General features: G+C 31.4%; 2 protein-coding genes across 3 annotated transcripts; one reads left to right on the plus strand and one right to left on the minus strand.

The window, feature by feature from the left end:
- Positions 1-3,070: 3,070 nt before the first annotated feature.
- On the plus strand, positions 3,071-6,655 carry LOC8280982. 2 transcript variants are annotated; one of them, XM_002518603.4, is made up of 3 exons: positions 3,079-4,172; positions 5,048-5,395; positions 5,495-6,655. In XM_002518603.4, exons 1-3 carry the CDS (start codon positions 3,699-3,701, stop codon positions 6,116-6,118), a joined length of 1,446 nt encoding a protein of 481 aa, XP_002518649.1. In that variant the 5' UTR covers positions 3,079-3,698; the 3' UTR covers positions 6,119-6,655. The 2 variants fall into 2 exon arrangements, with proteins under 2 accessions (XP_015574428.1, XP_002518649.1); XM_015718942.3 differs by having other exon boundaries at positions 3,071-4,172; positions 5,048-6,655.
- A 6,812-nt stretch (positions 6,656-13,467) lies between these two features.
- On the minus strand, positions 13,468-15,907 carry LOC107261217 (classical arabinogalactan protein 9). Its single transcript, XM_015718874.3, has 2 exons — positions 15,216-15,907; positions 13,468-13,907 (listed from the first exon to the last, which is right to left on the minus strand). Exons 1-2 carry the CDS (start codon positions 15,807-15,809, stop codon positions 13,824-13,826), a joined length of 678 nt encoding a protein of 225 aa, XP_015574360.2. The 5' UTR covers positions 15,810-15,907; the 3' UTR covers positions 13,468-13,823.
- Positions 15,908-18,323: the final 2,416 nt, after the last annotated feature.

The following is an 18,323-nucleotide window of genomic DNA, read 5'->3' on the forward strand; positions in this document are numbered from 1 at the left end:
GTTAAATATTTGAATATCTCTTTTTCTTTTTTAAAATTATACGAGTTAAATTTTAAAATAATTTTATTCTAAATTTAGTCAAATTACTTCATATTTTAGTAAAAGAATTATTCTTATTGATTTGAAAAGAAAGAAGAGTTATATACTTATAAATGAGGTTAGAATAATTTTAATTAAATTTCATACTAATCCAAAAATTATTATAAAATGTATATATAAATAAAGAACTAGATAGATAAATAAAGAAAGAAATTGATAACGAGTAGCTCATATCAACTAATGTAAGAGTGTATATCTTTATTTATACACTAAATCAAAATATATCAAATCGATAAATAATTGATACATATTTATTAATTTTAAATAATTAAATATATATTAATTATTAATATTAAAATATAAAATATTTATATATTTATTTTCTTATTTGTTATAAAATATATATTTAATATAAATAAAAATTTAATGTAGGTAAAAATTGTCTCTTCATTTATTCAAATTTATCTTCAATTTTGTTTCAATCTCTAAAAGGAAAAGAAAAGAAAATCAAATTCAACTTTTATTTTACTCAAACTATGGTCTTTGGTTTTGGTTAATTTTTTGTCCTTTAATAATAATAATAATAATATTTAATGTAATTACAGTTTGGCCTTTTGCTTTTGGCAATGGCAGGTATTTTGTCTAGTAAAAGAGAAAATAATGAGAATATATAAATATTACAAAAATGGCCCCCACGTGCCACACGTGCAGAAGTACCACTGGAATATAATCAGTTAATCACACACAAAGCCTGCTTAAGATGAACTGTCAAAAAGTATTTTATAGAAATTTGGTCAAAGAAAACACAAAATCTCTGAAATTACAGTTACATGCTTTCATTTCGAGGGCCCCACTTCCTTATGCCTTCTTCCTCTTTAGCTTCCATATAAGTACCACCCCCTCATGCCTGGGCTCACCAGGGTACAATTCAGTTTCCTATGTGCTTCAAAATAATTATTATATCACGAAAGTAAATATTAAATATTGGTTAAATATATAAAAATGACCTATTAAACTTGTCTAGTTTTTAAATTAGCTCTCTAAACTTAAATTTAATTTAATTATATTTCTTAATTTTATGGATTGTTATTTTTAACTCCTTCAGTCACAAATATTACGTTTTTGTGTTTTAAGCAATCTAAAAAGCATATGAATTCAAATAAAATAATAATATTTAAAATATAAAATCATGGCTAAATATAAAAATAGTCCTTTATACTTATTTTGTTATTGCAATTGGCCCTTTTAAAATCAATACCGATTTAATTGGACATCTCAACTTTAAGAATTGTTATTTATAACTCTTTTAATCACATACAATATACATATGTATTTTACACCATTTAAAAAACACATAAATTTAAATAAAATTATTATATAATTAAAATATAGAATACATATATAATATAAAATGAGAAAAAAAGAGTAAAATAGTGGATTTTAATTTTTAAACAGGTAGAAAAGCTAAAGGATTACAATAATTTATTTTAGTCTTTTGAAAAATATTTTTTTTTATCTTTCATTTGTGAAGGGTTTAAATATAACAACTCGTGTAGTTTATATGCAAATTTAAACTAAAGCTAAGTCAAAGGGGCCAACTATAAAAACATGACAAATTTAAGAGCTCAGTTTTGTATTTTGTCTATTATAAATAACGTCGTTAGTAAGAATATTACTTTTATATTACTACCGTTAGTGAATGGGTCAAAATAATAACTCATAAAGTTAAGAAGTTCAATAAATCAAAACGGAATAAATTCAAAAGCCTATTTATAAATTTAGCCCTAAATATTTTACTAATTCAACAGTACTAATTTTATATCATTAATCATAAATTCTATAAATATAAATTAAACCCAACATAACTAAAATCTAAATTGAATAAATAAATTTCACAAATTAAGTGTTTATATAAATATAAATTAAATTGAATACGAACAAAAATCATATAAAATTGAATTACATAAAATCTACCAAAAACATTAAAAAAATTATTATATTAAAATATATTTTTTTACTAAATACAAAATTTCAATGAAATTGGAATTTATTAAACTTAAACCTAAATCAAACATATTTAGTTTATATTTTAAAAAATTAAACTCTAAAATAATAATATATGCGTTAAAAAAAGACTATTAAATGATTTTTAAATCTTTATCTTTTTGTCATTAAAATTATTATTTTTATAATTAAGAGTTTTAAAAAATAAGTAAATTTATAATACTTTTTGTGAAATATGTTCACTATTTATTTGAAAATAAGAAAAAAGTAAATGAAAGATACTTCTTTTCTTCCACAAAAGAAATTAAAATAATGAGAAAAATGAAAAATAAGTATCTTCCAGGAAAAATCTCTCTAATATTGGGAACTAAATTAATGATAGAAAAAGTACAGAAACTAAATAAAGGAATTTTCTCTGATTTTTTCCTTTTATAAAAAAACAAAAAATTAAATTTCCTATTTAATAGATTTGGTAATTTATTATTATTTTTGTTTCTTGAAATTACTCCCATTACTTGCTTTTTTTTTTCTTTTTAATATTTTGGTTAAAATTTCCAATTGAGTTCTTTAATAGTTTAATTACCTTATTGAATAATGATAATTAATTGCTCTCCGATGCTAATTACTCACGGCTTAGCTTCCATTCTATCATTAATGTATAATGATAAGTAACTTATTGATATCACCATTGATAGTAATTACCAAAATTAATTAATTACCAATGAGATCGTAACTTATTAATATTAATGTTTATGAAAGTTTAAAAAATTTATATATTTTATATAATAATTTTAACATAATTATATATTTAAAATTAAAATTAAAATTTATTTAAAAATTTGAGTCCAATCCAGTTATATAAATCTAAAATTTAAATCAAATTCAATCTGTCATAAAAAATAATTTTTTTATTTTATATTTTTCGAGCTAGACCGAATTTATTGGATGAACTTTATATAAACAATATTTTTTTATTTCGTCTAAAAAATAATAAAAATTTTTGAATTCGGATTATAGAACAAAAAATACATATTTAAGCTCAAAAATTTTGGACCAACTTAAAGGGATACCTAAATCCATTAATGGATGTATTTTAGTGAGGTTAAAAAGATAGCCTTCTTATTTTCTCCGGGGCAAAGAAATTTTATTTTATAATGCAGAAATGGATGAAACTAAAAAGCAATAAATCACCATGCAAACACTGTAGCAATATCAAAATACAAAAAGAAAAAAAAAAAAAGAAAACAAGAAATCTCTTACGAAGTCTCTCTCTGTGTGTCTGTGTCTTAATATATGGCCAGACCACCCCTCCTCTCATTCCATCTGTCACTTCACTCTCTTCCTCTTTCTCTCACCAGAAACCCAAAAGGCAAATAACCATTCTGTACACATATACATACATACATACATACAGTCAATAGAAAACACACCATTTTCTCCACTATTCTCTCTGTACTTTCCACCTCTATGAAGAACCCTTCTCAGACCTTAACTACCTATTTTCTTCTTATTCTCTCCTCTTTTCACATTCTCTGAAAGAAGCCAGAAACAAAACAGCGTACAGAACGAACCCAGTAATCAGTCTCTTATCTTTTCTTCTCTTTTTTTTTTCTTTTTCTTTTCCCTCTTCAAATTCAAAACCCACTAATCAGAAAATGGAAAAGAAACAAGGGTTCTTCGCAGCACTCAAAGAAGAAGTTGTCCGTGGCCTCTCTCCATCTCGTTCTCGCTCCAACAGCCCGGCCAGAACCGCTTCACCAATATCGAGTTTTCTTCGTAGAAAAAAGAGTAACAGCAATGGGTTGCATTGTAACAATCTTTACATGTCACAACCTGAGGTTTTAGTAGCAAGATCAGGGAGCTTAAGGCCAATAGTAGGTGAAACATTAACACCACTGATTGAAGGTCCGGATCCGGATGGATGTGAAAGTGAGTCTAAACGGGTTGTTGGTTCGGGTTTGGGTAATTGGATGAAAGGGCAGTTAACGAGAACTCCTTCCGTTAGTAGTGTAGCTTATAGAAGGTCTGATCTGAGATTGTTACTTGGTGTTCTGGGTGCCCCTTTGGCTCCTGTTCATGTTAGCTCTATTGACCCTTTGCCTCATTTAAGCATCAAAGACACTCCCATTGTAATAAATCTCTCCTCTGCTTTCCTTTTTCTTTTTCCTTTTCTTTTGCTATTAGTTAAAGTTTGGATTTTTATGTACTTTTTTGAAGTGGCGGAGTAGAGTTTGATGGGTTTAAGTAAAGATGAAAATGGGTTTTGGTTAAAGTTTTGCTCTTCACCTATGTTTTTACTTGCATATATCAATTTCTTTAAAGTGGGTTTTTACTGGGGTTCAAGTAAAGAGTGCTTAGGTTGGTTTTGATTTTCAACATTTAGGAATTTTTTTTGGAGTCTGTCTCTTAATCTGTTTGGTGAATGTATTTACTCTATAAAATTGGAGTGAACATGGTGGTTGCTTTTGGTAGTTTGGATTTCTTGCCTTTTATGTTTCAAGGGTGTATTTAATGAGTGTGATTTGGTGAAATCATTGGATGCATGGGAATCATATTTGTAGAATGTTAGATCCATGAAATTATTTTTAGCTTTCTTTTTTTTCTGTTTTTGGTTAATTTTCTGTTTGGTTTGCGAGAAAATAAATGAAAAGTCGAACAAATAAAAGGGTTGGCTGGTTGGTTCTTTCTTCTTCAAAAATATTTAGAAAATTGAGATTAATGCTCTGGCGTTTTCGTATTCACATTTCTCTTGTTTTTCTTAGCTTACATACAGATCAAAAGTACACTGAATAAAACAGATGATTGTTTGCTTATTAGCCTGAAATGGGTTTTGGTAGCTGGCAGAATTGGTGTTTGGCTTTTCTACAAATATGGACAGAAAACTTCATTTTCTCTGTTCTGTAACTTAGTCATAGTAACTGCATAAGTTTCAGTAAGAAAAAAAAATTTATTTTATTTTTGTTTTAAAAAAATATTTTGTCTTCTAAAGGATGTATTATTTCAGGAAACTTCCTCTGCTCAGTACATATTGCAGCAATATACAGCTGCTTCTGGTGGGCAGAAGTTGCAGAATTCTATTAGAAATGCATATGCAATGGGAAAGGTTAAAATGATAGCTTCAGAATTTGAAACACCCACTAAGGTCGTAAAGAACAGGAACGGTGCTAGAGGTGCTGAGTCGGGTGGATTTGTGCTCTGGCAGATGAATCCTGATATGTGGTATGTTGAGCTTGCAGTTGGGGGTAGTAAGGTTCATGCTGGCTGCAATGGAAAACTTGTTTGGAGGCATACGCCATGGCTTGGTGCTCATACTGCAAAAGGCCCTGTTAGACCCTTGCGTCGGGCACTACAGGTGAAGTTTTGTGCTCTAATTGTTCTGGTGCTTCTGCCCTTATATTTTGATGTTAATTGTCTGCCCATTTCAGTATATGCAACTTATTTACTATTTCAGGGTCTTGATCCAAGAACCACAGCTAGTATGTTTGCTGATGCAAGGTGTATAGGAGAGAAGAAGATTGATGGTGAGGATTGCTTTATCCTAAAGCTATGTGCTGATCCTGAGACACTCAAAGCTAGGAGTGAAGGCCCTGCAGAGATCATAAGGCATGTTTTGTTTGGGTACTTCAGCCAAAAGACTGGACTCCTTGTTCATATGGAGGATTCACATCTGACCCGCATTCAATCTAATGGTGGCGATGCAGTTTACTGGGAAACCACAATCAATTCATTCCTTCATGATTACAAACCTGTTGAAGGAATCATGATTGCCCACTCAGGTCGCTCTGTGGTGACCCTATACAGATTTGGCGAGGTGGCTATGAGTCATACCAAGACAAAGATGGAGGAAGCTTGGACCATTGAAGAGGTTGCGTTTAATGTTCCAGGCCTTTCACTAGATTGTTTCATCCCCCCAGCGGACCTAAGATCAGGGTCTATCAGTGAAGCCTGTGAGCTCCCTCAGGATGAAAGAGGAAAAAGTGCAATGGCATTAGCAGCTCATAGGGCAAAAGTTGCAGCACTAGAGAAAGAACATGACAGCAACACTGATAACATGATATGGAAGATGGAGGTCTAACTAAGGGTAGGACTGAATTAGGGAAACTGTTTATACCTCTAGCTAGTTTTAATTGACTAACCCATTAGAAGTGGCAAAATTGAACTTGAAGTCATTTTTTTGGACTCTGGGATATGCCTCTGTTAATCTGTAAATAGAGCATAATCATTCACTGGTTCAAACTTAGGCCTGGATGAATCTTTATACTCTTAATACAGAATCCAACTAGGGAGTTGGAGCTCGGTCTTCCAGATAGGGATAGAGCGGATGGAGGTTCAGTTTTAGTTTACCTTCCATGACTAGAGGAAAGTGGTGAAGCTTTAACACAGCAGAAGCCATTGACCTTCTTATAGTTCTAATGTTTTTGCTTGAATGCATACAACAGTGTCAGTAGCAGCAAGAAGGAAAACTGCTACTGGCCTACATGAATTTAACTCCATTGTCTAGTTTGTTACATTTCTGTTTGCAAGTTTCTTACCCTTTTTGTGTGTTTTCTTAATTGATGTAAAAGTTGTTTCTATATATTGAAAGAAATGGGAAGTTTTCTGAATTTGATAACAGAGGACAGAGGGCACATGAGATGAATCAGTTTCTTAGCTACAATACAAAATTCCATGCATGTTTAATAAAATGTATCCGGTTATTGTGACCTTTCATATGTGAACTGAAGATGTAAACAGGAAAATGGTTTGATCAGCTACTGAATATTTATAAATACAGATATCAGAAGAAATCTTGAATGATGAGTTGCAACTTAATTTGTTTTTCTGTTGACCTGTCTTTCTTTGTTTTATGCATAGATGATATTTGATGTTTGATATAATTACTATACCAGTCAATTTGATTGTTAATGGTGGTGGGGTATACTTATTGCCCTTGGATATTTTTGAATGCTTTGGTTATGCTAGTGCCCTTGTTTCCATGTAACTGTCTTCTATTTTCTATGGTGCTTGACAGCATCTCAGGTTTGGTGTTGGAAAGTCTAGCAGCAAGTCTCCTTTAGTACCTCTTCTTTTCTTTTTTTTGGTTGACACTTTTCTCGACTAGCCTTCCTCCTGGTGGGGCTTCAGGACTTTTACATTGTGGGGACTCAACTCTCAGAAAAACCTTTATTTATTTATATTCCCATTTAGGTAAAGTAATTTGGAAAATCCATATCTGTCCCTATGGAAAATGGAGTCAGGACAGGAGTACCCATCAGCAAACACTAACTATGGGGTTAGGTTGAGGTGGGTTTTGCATCGTTTGAGGCAAAACTTTTGTGTAGAAACATCATTACAGCAAGGCACAGGAGGGAGGGATAAGTCTCCCCATGTGATTTCTCCATCTTCCTTTCTCTTTCTTTTCTTTAGCTGCTTTATAAATATTATATATATATATTGAGCAAATTACTGTAACCCTTAAGACTATTTAGGAATTTAACACTTATATCCCTCTTATTTCAAAACTGAAGAAATTACCCTTAAACTTTTTAAAAAATATAAACTATTATCTTTTTAGGTTATATTTTAGTCTCTCACTTTTAAAGTAAAATCATATTAAATTCTATCGTATTTAAATAAAACAACATTTTAACTTCTCATTTTTTGTAAATTTCTTCGGACTAAGAAATTGTTAATTTTGCAAAATTTAAGAATTGAGATGCTATTCAACACGAAGACCCAAGGACTAAATGCATATTTATTTTGATGGGGAGAATAAAGTACATGGAAAGTAAAAAATGAAGGATGATCTCATACAATCTTCAAACAATAGGATATAAATATAAATCCTGTCAAAAGTTAGGGAGCTTTTAGTAATTTTCTATTTTTTGACACTTGATAGTAAGTTATTCTACTTTTCCCCTTTTCTTTTGCAGACACTGTCTCTTCCTTCTTCTTTTCTTCCCCCCTTTTTTCTTTGTGCTCAACACAATTTTTCATTTTTTTTTTATTAAGAAAGAAGGTTCCACCTCATGATCATGATAATGAATGGTCAAAATCCCCCATTTATAAGGAGGGTCTCTGAATTATTAATCTATATGGTTTTTTATTTGTTGACACACACAAATGAATGCAAAGTAGGTAGCAATTTTAATAATTTGTGCTACTTATGATATGGGGACCCCTTTTGAGGGGCTGTGACATTAAAGTCTCAAAAAACAGTGTGTAAACTTAGAAGCTAAATGCTCTTACAAAAACACTAGACTTTGTCCTTCATTAATTTACACCCAATTTTAGCAGCTTTTGGCCACCACTATGATTAATTTGGCCATTTGGTGCTTCTGTACCTTTAAAGAATAATGCTGCTAGGTCTTTTTTGCTGCTAATGGCAACTGAGAATGATACCCTAGCTACTATAACATTGTTTTCTAAAAAAAACAAAACAAAAAAAAAAGAACCCTATATCCTAAGAATATAAAGTAAAAAGTTACAGGGAAGATGTAGTCTAGGGTTTATATTCATGAAGCTATGCACTTGGTCATTTATATGCTTGTTTGATTGAATGACAGTAAGCTCACACAAAGTACGCAAACAGATTTCCTAATTCTTGGTCCAGAGTTGTCTTAGCTCCATCTTGAAAGACAACAGTAAAAGAGAAGAGAGAGTGCATTAGTATAGAAACTGACACAACTACTCGAAGATCAAGTTAGAGAAGTGAGTAATACAGTAGAAAAAGAACAAAATTAGGATCCTTTAAGAAATTGGCTTAGGATTTTGCCTTGTGTTCTTACTCCTCCTTGGCTGTTGCTCCTACTATTCTGCTACCTTTGATGCATTACCGATTTGAAAGAGTATTCATCTAATAAAGGAGTTCTAGATTCAAACTAATTAAAATATAATTATCAAAATTGTTGCTATTTATATTTACTCCAAATCCAATTACTACTATTTGCATATTACTCGAAACTGTCGAAATTTTAATTACAATTTATACTATAAATAAATATATTTTATAGGTAGTTAACCTAGTAATTCCTATTGTACCCGCTAATAAAGACATGTTTATATGAATAAATTTCAGCAACAAAATAGATACCTGCTCGATATATTCGTTTGATGTATAAATATTAAAAAAATCAAGGGGTATAAAAATTAAAGTAAGAAAATAATATATTAGAATAAAATAAAAATATTAATTAAATAAAAAAATTATAAAGTTATAGAGTAATTAAATAAAAATTTAAAATAAAAAAAATATTCACTATATTTAAAATTCAAATTTAATCTGAACTTGTCATAACTACACTAAAAGTTAAATCAAAATCCGATTATATACTTTTTATATATGGTCTATTAAATATGCAATTGGACATAATTAGAATATAATCAAATATAAAACATTCTTGATTTTTAGGCATCGGACTTTGCCTTTTCAGAGTAATTATACCTTGGGAAGCATTTCTTATTATCTTGTTTATTAAAGAAAAAGACACTATATTCTGGATTAACTAAAAATGACAAGTGCATTTTCTCTTTGAATTCTCTCCTCCGTACTATATGAATTTTTATTTTTATAACGAATGTAAAATAATAATTACTTTTATTATATAGTTTATGACCATTTGTTCTCCCATAAATAATAAAAAATTTCTTATGGAGGTGAAAAAAAAAACTTACAAAAATCTGACCCTATTGTTCTTGTACGATCCCATTAGTTACCCTTGCAAAGCTACACTCTGAATTGTCCCTTTCTTTTTTTCATATCAATAAATCTTTGAGACACACAATCCACATGCTCCGATGCTTGATGTGTACTTAATCAGCACATTGATATAGACCAGCCAACAACTTAATTCTACTGTCTACTAGTCAATCTGGATATGCATCTATTTGCTAACTAAAGTAATCACCGAAGAAATTGAACTTTATGATTTCATGGATCTTGACATTTTGCCTGCGAGCACAATTTAGATAATCACCCAGACTTTAATCAGGTAGTCAGACACTTAATATCAGAAGTTGAGGTCTTGAATTTGATACCGTTCCTTATCATATATATATATATATCTTATAAAAGAATTACAATTTAGGAGTGACTGATGGTATGTTTTAGATTAATAATGGAAGTGTAGTTTTATAACTGATTTTCTTCATCTTACATAGGAAAGAAAAGTATGGTAGGTAATCCAAGATTTTGAAATGTGCACTAGTTTTTAACATGCGTGTGCATATGGGTAAATGAGCTTATTCAATTTGGGAAATCAAAACTTTCTCTTCTAGCTAGCTAGTCTTCTCGGTCAAACTTTTAGTATTAGGATGCAATTTACCTATTTACAACAATACTATATATCTTGTTCTTGTTTATGGGAAATGATGCATAATATATATATATATATAGTTTAAGCAAGAGCTAATCTTCCTTCTCACTTCCTAGGATGAGTGTGTTAGATACTTGAGTTGACTTAAATCTACAAATTCAAATTCTTAAAATTGAAGTGGCTTACGTTCAAGACCAAATTATAAAATAATAAAAATTGCTTATTAAAGAGTAATTCGGTCAGTGTTTTCATCGTAAGAACAGTGAAATTCTTAAATTCAAATCTTCTCGGAAATTCATTATTTTGATAATGAATAATAATAAAAGACTATTTCTTGCCGTGTGCTCGTTAAGTCTCTAATGAATAAAAAAAAAGAAGAGAAACTTAAGTGTGTTCCAAATCTAAAATTTAGATCAAACTTAAACTTAGAATAAGTTTATTTAGAAAATAGGGTTGATTTGCTTAGTTCAAGGTAATTGATGGGTAGAATCTAGACCATGTTGATTAATGGTAGGGCATATGGGAAAATGAGACCTTCTTCATGAACTTAATGAAAATTACATAAATAAATAATTACTTTGACTTTGAGAAGCCCTAATAGTAGTACTAAATAATTCTCACTTAATGTAGCTGGATTTTAGGAGTATACTTACATATTGAGCACTTCAAAAAGTTTAATGTATTAGGATTATTGAACTCGAGTGTCGGCAGAGGAACCTTCTCTCAAGCGATTGAAGGCAGTGATATATATATATATATTATGAAGATTCGATGGTGCATTTAATGATAGGAATAGATAGCAGTAGCAGTAGCAGAACTCAAGAATTTATGCATAAATATTTAATGGTACCCTCTTCCTCTACACCATGCTGTTGCCCTATCCATGCTACACGTAACATGTTTAGAAGTTAGCATCTCCTTCCTGCCTCCAATAAGTTTCTCTCTATTTATTTCCATCTCTCTCTCTCTCTCTCTCTCTCTCTCTCTCTCTCTCTTCCATTTCTGTCTGTAAGTATGCATTTGTGCACGTTTTGTGACTGTCAATGTGAACGTGCACACACTTTGAATAAGCATGGCGGTTCTCTGCTGTCCGGCTTCGATTATTTCACCCTGTTCAGGCGGCCGTAATGGCGCACCTGTATTCCACCTTTTTATATTTACGTTTTCTTGTTTTTTCTGGTTCTTAAACCTTTTTACATTGACTGTAGAAATTTAACTGTTCTGCTTTCTTTCCTTTGAGGAATAATGACATTAACAGTGATGAAAGTTGGGTCTATTTTACAATCAACTACTAAAGTTTTATTTATTTATTAACAATTTTGAAAGGGGCTCCATTGCACATGTGAAGTTAAACCAAACTGAAATTGCTGCCATTGGCATGGGCCTTGTTCATTAGTTGGTCCGATTAAAAATTACAAAAGAAAGAAAAAAGGAAAAGCAAAGAGTTCTAATGTTTTTCTCATTTGAGATTTCATGAATTAACTTTCACAAGACAGAAGATTAAATAAGGTTGTTGGAGACTATAGATTGCTTAACGTAGCTTGTGTATGTTTTAAGAGAAAATGATAAAATTTTGTCAATGTCATCAGATTATGTTTTTAATTTAAGAAATAGTAGGATCCAATTGTAAATAATAAAACTTTTAGAACTTAATAGTAAAATGGTAATCAAATTAAACAGGCTTGAGCCTATACTTTATTGGGCTTTGACCCAATTAATGCTATATGAGTTTGGTTAGCCCATTTCATTAACTCAGGGCTGCTATTCCTTCCCCATTGCAAGATTTTTGTGTATGCTAAAAAATCAAACTTCTGCACAGCTTATATTGATGTTACAAAATCATATGTGTAATTTATACAAATAAAACATTAATTGCTATAGTGGGTTTATTAGAGATAATTTTACGCAGGTTGGAGGTTACAAACTCTCCTTTTACCAGGTGGTGATAATGAATCCTCGAGAGATAAATTTTTTATTTTATTTTAGTCGAAAGAAATAAAAAGAGGAGCTATTAGTAATAAAACTCTTGTAGGATGTGACTATACAAGTTTTCCTCCTCCGGAGAATGTCGATAGAGCCATAGTTAGCTTAAAATGAAGCCAAATCAATTAGCCTGTCACAAGTCAAAAGTCAAAAGATCCCCTATGGCGTACACAACTATATTTGATCAATCATTCTCATCCCTTCACCTGTTCAAAGGGTCTCAAAATTGAGTTCCTAATTGCTAAGAATTGCAGGAATGAAGGATTAAATAATCAAAGTCTACTTTCGTATGTGTTTTTCTTTTCTTTTAACCAAACTCTTACGTCACTGGCATTAAATGATAGGTATATATCAATAATTCAATGCTCACGTATCATTTTCTTATTCGTTACCGTATAGACATTTAAATTTTTCTTGGCTAATTCGATTGTATGCCACCGAATATAATTAGTTGAGTGACATGATAATATAGCTATAAAACTTAAAACATGTACTACTCTTCCATTTTTAAAATATAAAATATACAAAATATATGTCTCTCAGCCAACAGTTACTAGTGAGGGTAGCCAACAGTTATTCCTTTCTTAGAAAAGTTCCAAACAATTGTGTAACAGGAATGGATTTTTTAGCAGTGGTTGTGGATTTGAACTTGGGTGCTGCCATATATGGATCTTCAAGCCCTTTAAGAATAAGACATCTGGGCCTTAATGCATTTAAAAGCAAAAAAGGAAAGATAAAAAAGGGGTATATTTGCTCCATTGTATGTCAGCTTAACAAGCGAAACTCCTTCTGCTTAAAATCCCAAGTCTAAGCCTTTCCATTCTCTCAAGAATCTCATAACAGGTTTCATTAATTATTCCTAATGATTTTTAAAACTATTCTTTTAAAACCCACAAATCTTTATAAATCTTTTCATGATCATTATTAATTCTTTTATTGGTCTTCTATTAATTTTATGTTATTTTACCCTCCTGATTAAATTTTCTGAATTCGCCTTCTTGCCTTCTATTTTTATAAGGCCATTTCACAATCTTTCATATATAAACTTCTGATGCATGTATAGAAAATTAAATAACAAAATCTAGTAGTAAAAGGAATTATCTATTTATATATATATAATAAAAAAGCAAGACAGACAAAGGACTAATTAATGAAAAGAAATTTAATAAATGAGATCAAAGAGGTAGCTAACAGAAACAATCCCAGATGCAAAACAACTCTCTCTCTCTCTCTCTCTCTCTATATATATATATATATCCCCCCACTCTCCACCAATACAAGAGGCATCCCCAAAAATCTCCCAAAGAATTCAACCGAATGTATACATATAATAAGTCTCAAATTTGAATACAGCCAATAAAAGATCTCATAAACTGAGAAGGGGCTAAAATGGCAGCCATTAATAATAATGATAATAATATATATAATAGCCAAAAAGTACCCAACAGCATAAACTCAAAAATTAACAAAAGAAATGATAAATTGAGACACATAAACACATGTCTAATTTAGCAACCAGAAGAAAGCAATTCCAAGGACCAGGCTTCCAGCCATCTTCTGCACGGATAACATCTTCTCTACTCCACTCTGCAAACAACAATAATGTTTTTGCAATAAAAGTTAGGTACAAGTTAACAACTAACACATGATTATCCAGACTCAATCTGCAGATTTAGTGATTAAACCAGTAAAAATAATGTGTTTTGACCATGATTTATTCATAAGATTTTACTAATGTTTGAGAAAATTTCATTCGCTTTCTATAACTATAATACTCATTATTGTGGCTTGAGCTAAGCTTCGAGTTTTATCTGGTCCAATCTTTAATGGGTGAAAACACATGAAATCAGCAACCATGATTACGAAGCAGTGGAGAGCCCCACTCTGAACGAAAAGTTGGTAACAACTATCATTAGGGTTACAGGGTCTGTATTATGTAATCGGACCCAACCCACCTACATGCATCATTATTATTATTAGCAGAAAAGTTTTGGGTTTAGGATAAAACTAACTTTTAGTTTTTTGGACCCAAAGAATTAGTATAATGTATAAATTTCAGGTAAAAATATGCTAGCACATAAATGGGAGACCCACAAAATAGAGATCAGGAAGCATTTTTTTTCTGAACTTCACTGCACGCAGAAGTGCTTTCAGCTCATTCATAACTGAATAGCCATTTCGACTCGAGCACAGCCTACCTATATATATATATATATATATATATATAACCAAAATGTCAGGTTATTTATTTACTTCATGCAGAAACTTAACTTCTTGGGATTCTTTGCCTCGTGTTCTGTCTTTCTCTTACACTTTTACATATTTTATTTATAATTTTTGTTTTTTTTTTTAAATAGTATTATATAAAGTAATTTCCTCTTGAATTTTGACAGTGGAATTGTTACCATCACGTGAAAGCCTTGTTAGCATTGAAGAGTGAACCATTAAGAATAAGAAAAAGGAAGTGTTAAAAAAGCTTAGCATGAGTTTACTTTTTTATCAGAATTGCATCAAAACATGTTTGAATCTAAATGGATCTGGTGAGGTCAAACACTGACTTGATCTCATCTAACGAATCAGAGTTAGATTCGTGCTGTAGTGCTGTCCACACCAGATAATTCTATATTATAATACCGAGAACAAAGCCAGCCCAAGAACACCGGGGACTGACAGAATGTACTAATAATTAAAAGCGTAAGTTAGCAAACAACACTACATTTTGTCTACATTAGGCCGCTGTCCTAAACTGTTTGATGATATATGCAAAACTGAAATGAAAGTGAAGCTCGTACAAATCAAGCGCCATGCACATTGAAAGTAAGAGATCGTAAGCATATAACGTCGTACTGTAGAAAGAAATGAGATATTTATAAGAACACCGTGAAGAGTACGTACCACATCGGTGCCGGCCGGTCCAGGAGAAGTAGCACCCAAACTAGGAGCAGGAGCACCCAAAGGAGGAGCAGGTGGACTCGAAGCTAAAGGAGAAGGAGCAGGAGATTTCACTTTCTTTTTACTTGGAGCTGGAGCTGGAACTTGAGCTGGTGGAGCGGCGAGAGGAGCCGGTGGTGGAACAGCTGGAGGAGGAGAAGCTGGGGGTGGGGTAGCTGGTGGAGGAGTAGCTGGTGGTGGGGTAGCTGGAGGGGGAGTTGCTGGAGGTGGGGTTGCTGGTGGTGGGGTGGCTGGAGGAGGAGTTGCTGGTGGTGGAGTGGCTGGAGGAGGAGTTGCTGGTGGTGGTGTAGCTGGAGGTGGAGTTGCTGGCGGTGGTGTAGCTGGAGGTGGAGTTGCTGGCGGTGGTGTAGCTGGCGGTGGTGATTGAGTGACTGGAGGAGGAGCTGAAACTGGAGGAGGAGTAGTAGTTGGTGGTGGTGTTTGTGTAGGAGGAGCAGGAGTTGTCGTTGGTGGACTCGACGGAGATTGGCCAGCAACACCGCCGGCAATAGCAATGCAGATTAAAGAAACAAGAATCATATTACTATTAGAACTCATGTTTTCTTTAGGGTTAGTCTCTCTATTTCTTTCTTTGTTTCTTGAGTAGTAAGGTGAGTGAAACCAGACCCTGAAGAGAACACAATAAATAGGGAAATGAGACTCTTGTGTGTGCTGAAAGTGATTAAGCTGCTTAAGGAAGGTTCGTAATTTTTCTTTCCAGTTTTTCGAAAATGAATGAGGGGGATCCACAACCTACCGAACAAATCTGCAGCGTCTGATCTTTGGTGTGGGGTCCATAACTGCATGTGATTTGGATATATGATCTGGATGCCACGTTGATACCTAAGTTCGTATTAATGTTAATGATGATCAAGAATATAGTGTTTTGATTCGTGGAAGATCCAACGGACTATGCTTTAGAAAAACATGATTTTGTATTTTATAATTTTATTTTTAAACCATAGAGAACTATAGGGTAAAAGGAAAATGGTGGTGGTTATCAAGTGGGGTTGTTTATATGATTATAGATAATTATTAATGTAGGTCGTTAGATTTAATTCATTGAGTTTTGACTTGTATGGTTATAGCAAACATTATCATTATATTAATTAATTATGCTTCCTATAATATTATAATTTTGGTTAACATTTTGAATTGATTTGTGATATATATAGAGAGAGCTTCACAACTAGTTTTTTTTTTTTTTGCTTCTTTTATTTATTTTTTAATCTCAAAACCCAATGAAACTTATGATATATATAAACATAGATTTAATTTCTTGTAAATGTAAAGCAAAGCATTAAGCATATGTATTTAATGAAGGATGAGAGAAGAGTAACAACATGATGGGTGTGTTTGATATTGTGATTGGGCTTTACTAACTACTTACTTTTTGTGTTCTACTACAAATTAATTAGAGTTCTTTTATATGTTTCACATGTTGTCGTTTGCAAATAATGCACAAAAAAATGACCTAAGTTTGCATCATTTATATCAATGGGCACTTTAGTGTATCTATTTTAATTGGGTACACATGTCATAAATTGCCTTGTTGTGTACATATAATCATTAGTTGTTAATTTAGCATGGAACAAAACATAATATGGTCATTCTTTGGTGAACTATTTGCCATTAATTTCAGAACTTAGTGTGTCATATAGTTGAAGCAAACCAAAAAGATTATGAAGACTCCTTATTATATTATTCTTCCCAACATAAAAGTATAATTAGCTATATATACATTGATGAAAAAAGATATTCTTATTATTTTTTGTTAATCATAATCCAATCATTTTATATATAAAAATTTCTTATGAAATTATTTTTAAATACAACATAAAAAAAATACATTTTAATATCTTTGGATGTATTTTTTTTTAAAAAAATTCTTATTTGTACTCAATATTTCATAATGTTGAGTTTTTATTTATTTATTTATTGTTTTACATTTCATTTGGACTCTTCAACCAAAACAAAACTTCATTGTTTCATTGTATTAATAAAGATTCTTAGTATTGGCTACAAAGATACAAAATTCATGGAGCTAACAAAAACATGCATCAATTTTGATCATATTCTACAAAAGCATGATGATTATTAAGACAGGATTATGATTTAGTGGACCCAAAATTCTTCAAGTATACTTGGACCTTAGTCCTTGTAGAATATAATATAAGCAAAGCATTGGCATAGCATTGGGGCGTTTGGCAACTGGCATAATGTAATTTGTACGCTAAGTTTTTCCCATAATCAGCCAAAATTTTATAGTTGGTAGTCATGTTGGATCCACCGGCTCCAAATTATCTCCATGCTTTAACCTGTCAAGCCATCATTGCTGCCCTCCAAGCCAATCTTCGCCACCTTTTGCTATGAACAGAAAACTCAACAAGCACACACAGAAACTAAATAAAAAGCTCGACAACATAGGGAGGCTCAGTGGAATAATTTGAGTGCTGAAAGAAAGAGGAGGTTTCGAGTTTCAATAATTTGTTACCAATAATTGTGAAAATTCAGTACATACTTGATATTATACATGTCACTGAAAGTCCAAGTTGATACATTTCTATTAATATTTTAATTTACGATTAAAGATACTTATTAGAGACTTTTTTTATTTTTAAAAATAAAAATAATAAGTAAATCGTTCTTCATTGCTAACTAGCCGTGAATTATATAATAAAAAATAATAATCTCTTTATATTTACTATAAAAATAAAAATTTACTTAACGCGCTTCAAGTAATGCCATTTTTTATAATTAAATTTTATTAAAATAATAGTTATATTAAAATCCTAGTTCGAATATTTGAAAATTATTCTAATTTTCATATTGAATGACTGTCTTTGGATCCAAAATAAATAATTTAAAGAAAAAATGTTTGCTAATAATTTTTTCTTTTATTTTTTAAAAAACAGAACAGCTTGGCAAATGAGTTGCAGCCACAATAGCTGTGCAAGTTAGGAAAAAAACATGGGTCCAAGGCCATGATGGTGGGAGAGATGATTATTCATTAAACAGAGGTTGACGTGTCTTAGTCAAATTGATTTCATTTAGTAAAAGGAAAATCAAAGG

Source organism: Ricinus communis, chromosome 6 (genome assembly GCF_019578655.1).
Source record: "Ricinus communis isolate WT05 ecotype wild-type chromosome 6, ASM1957865v1, whole genome shotgun sequence".
Lineage (NCBI taxonomy): Eukaryota > Viridiplantae > Streptophyta > Magnoliopsida > Malpighiales > Euphorbiaceae > Ricinus > Ricinus communis.

What these genes read in the sequence shown, in the direction of transcription:
- LOC8280982 (XM_015718942.3), top strand. Translation starts at nt 3,699, where the DNA reads ATGGAAAAGAAACAAGGGTTCTTCGCAGCACTCAAAGAAGAAGTTGTC. An exon ending in GCATCAAAGACACTCCCATT is followed by an intron (nt 4,173 to 5,047) that starts GTAATAAATCTC and finishes GTATTATTTCAG; the next exon opens with GAAACTTCCTCTGCTCAGTA.
- LOC107261217 (XM_015718874.3), bottom strand. Translation starts at nt 15,809, where the DNA reads ATGAGTTCTAATAGTAATATGATTCTTGTTTCTTTAATCTGCATTGCT. An exon ending in GACCGGCCGGCACCGATGTG is followed by an intron (nt 13,908 to 15,215) that starts GTACGTACTCTT and finishes TGTTGTTTGCAG; the next exon opens with AGTGGAGTAGAGAAGATGTT.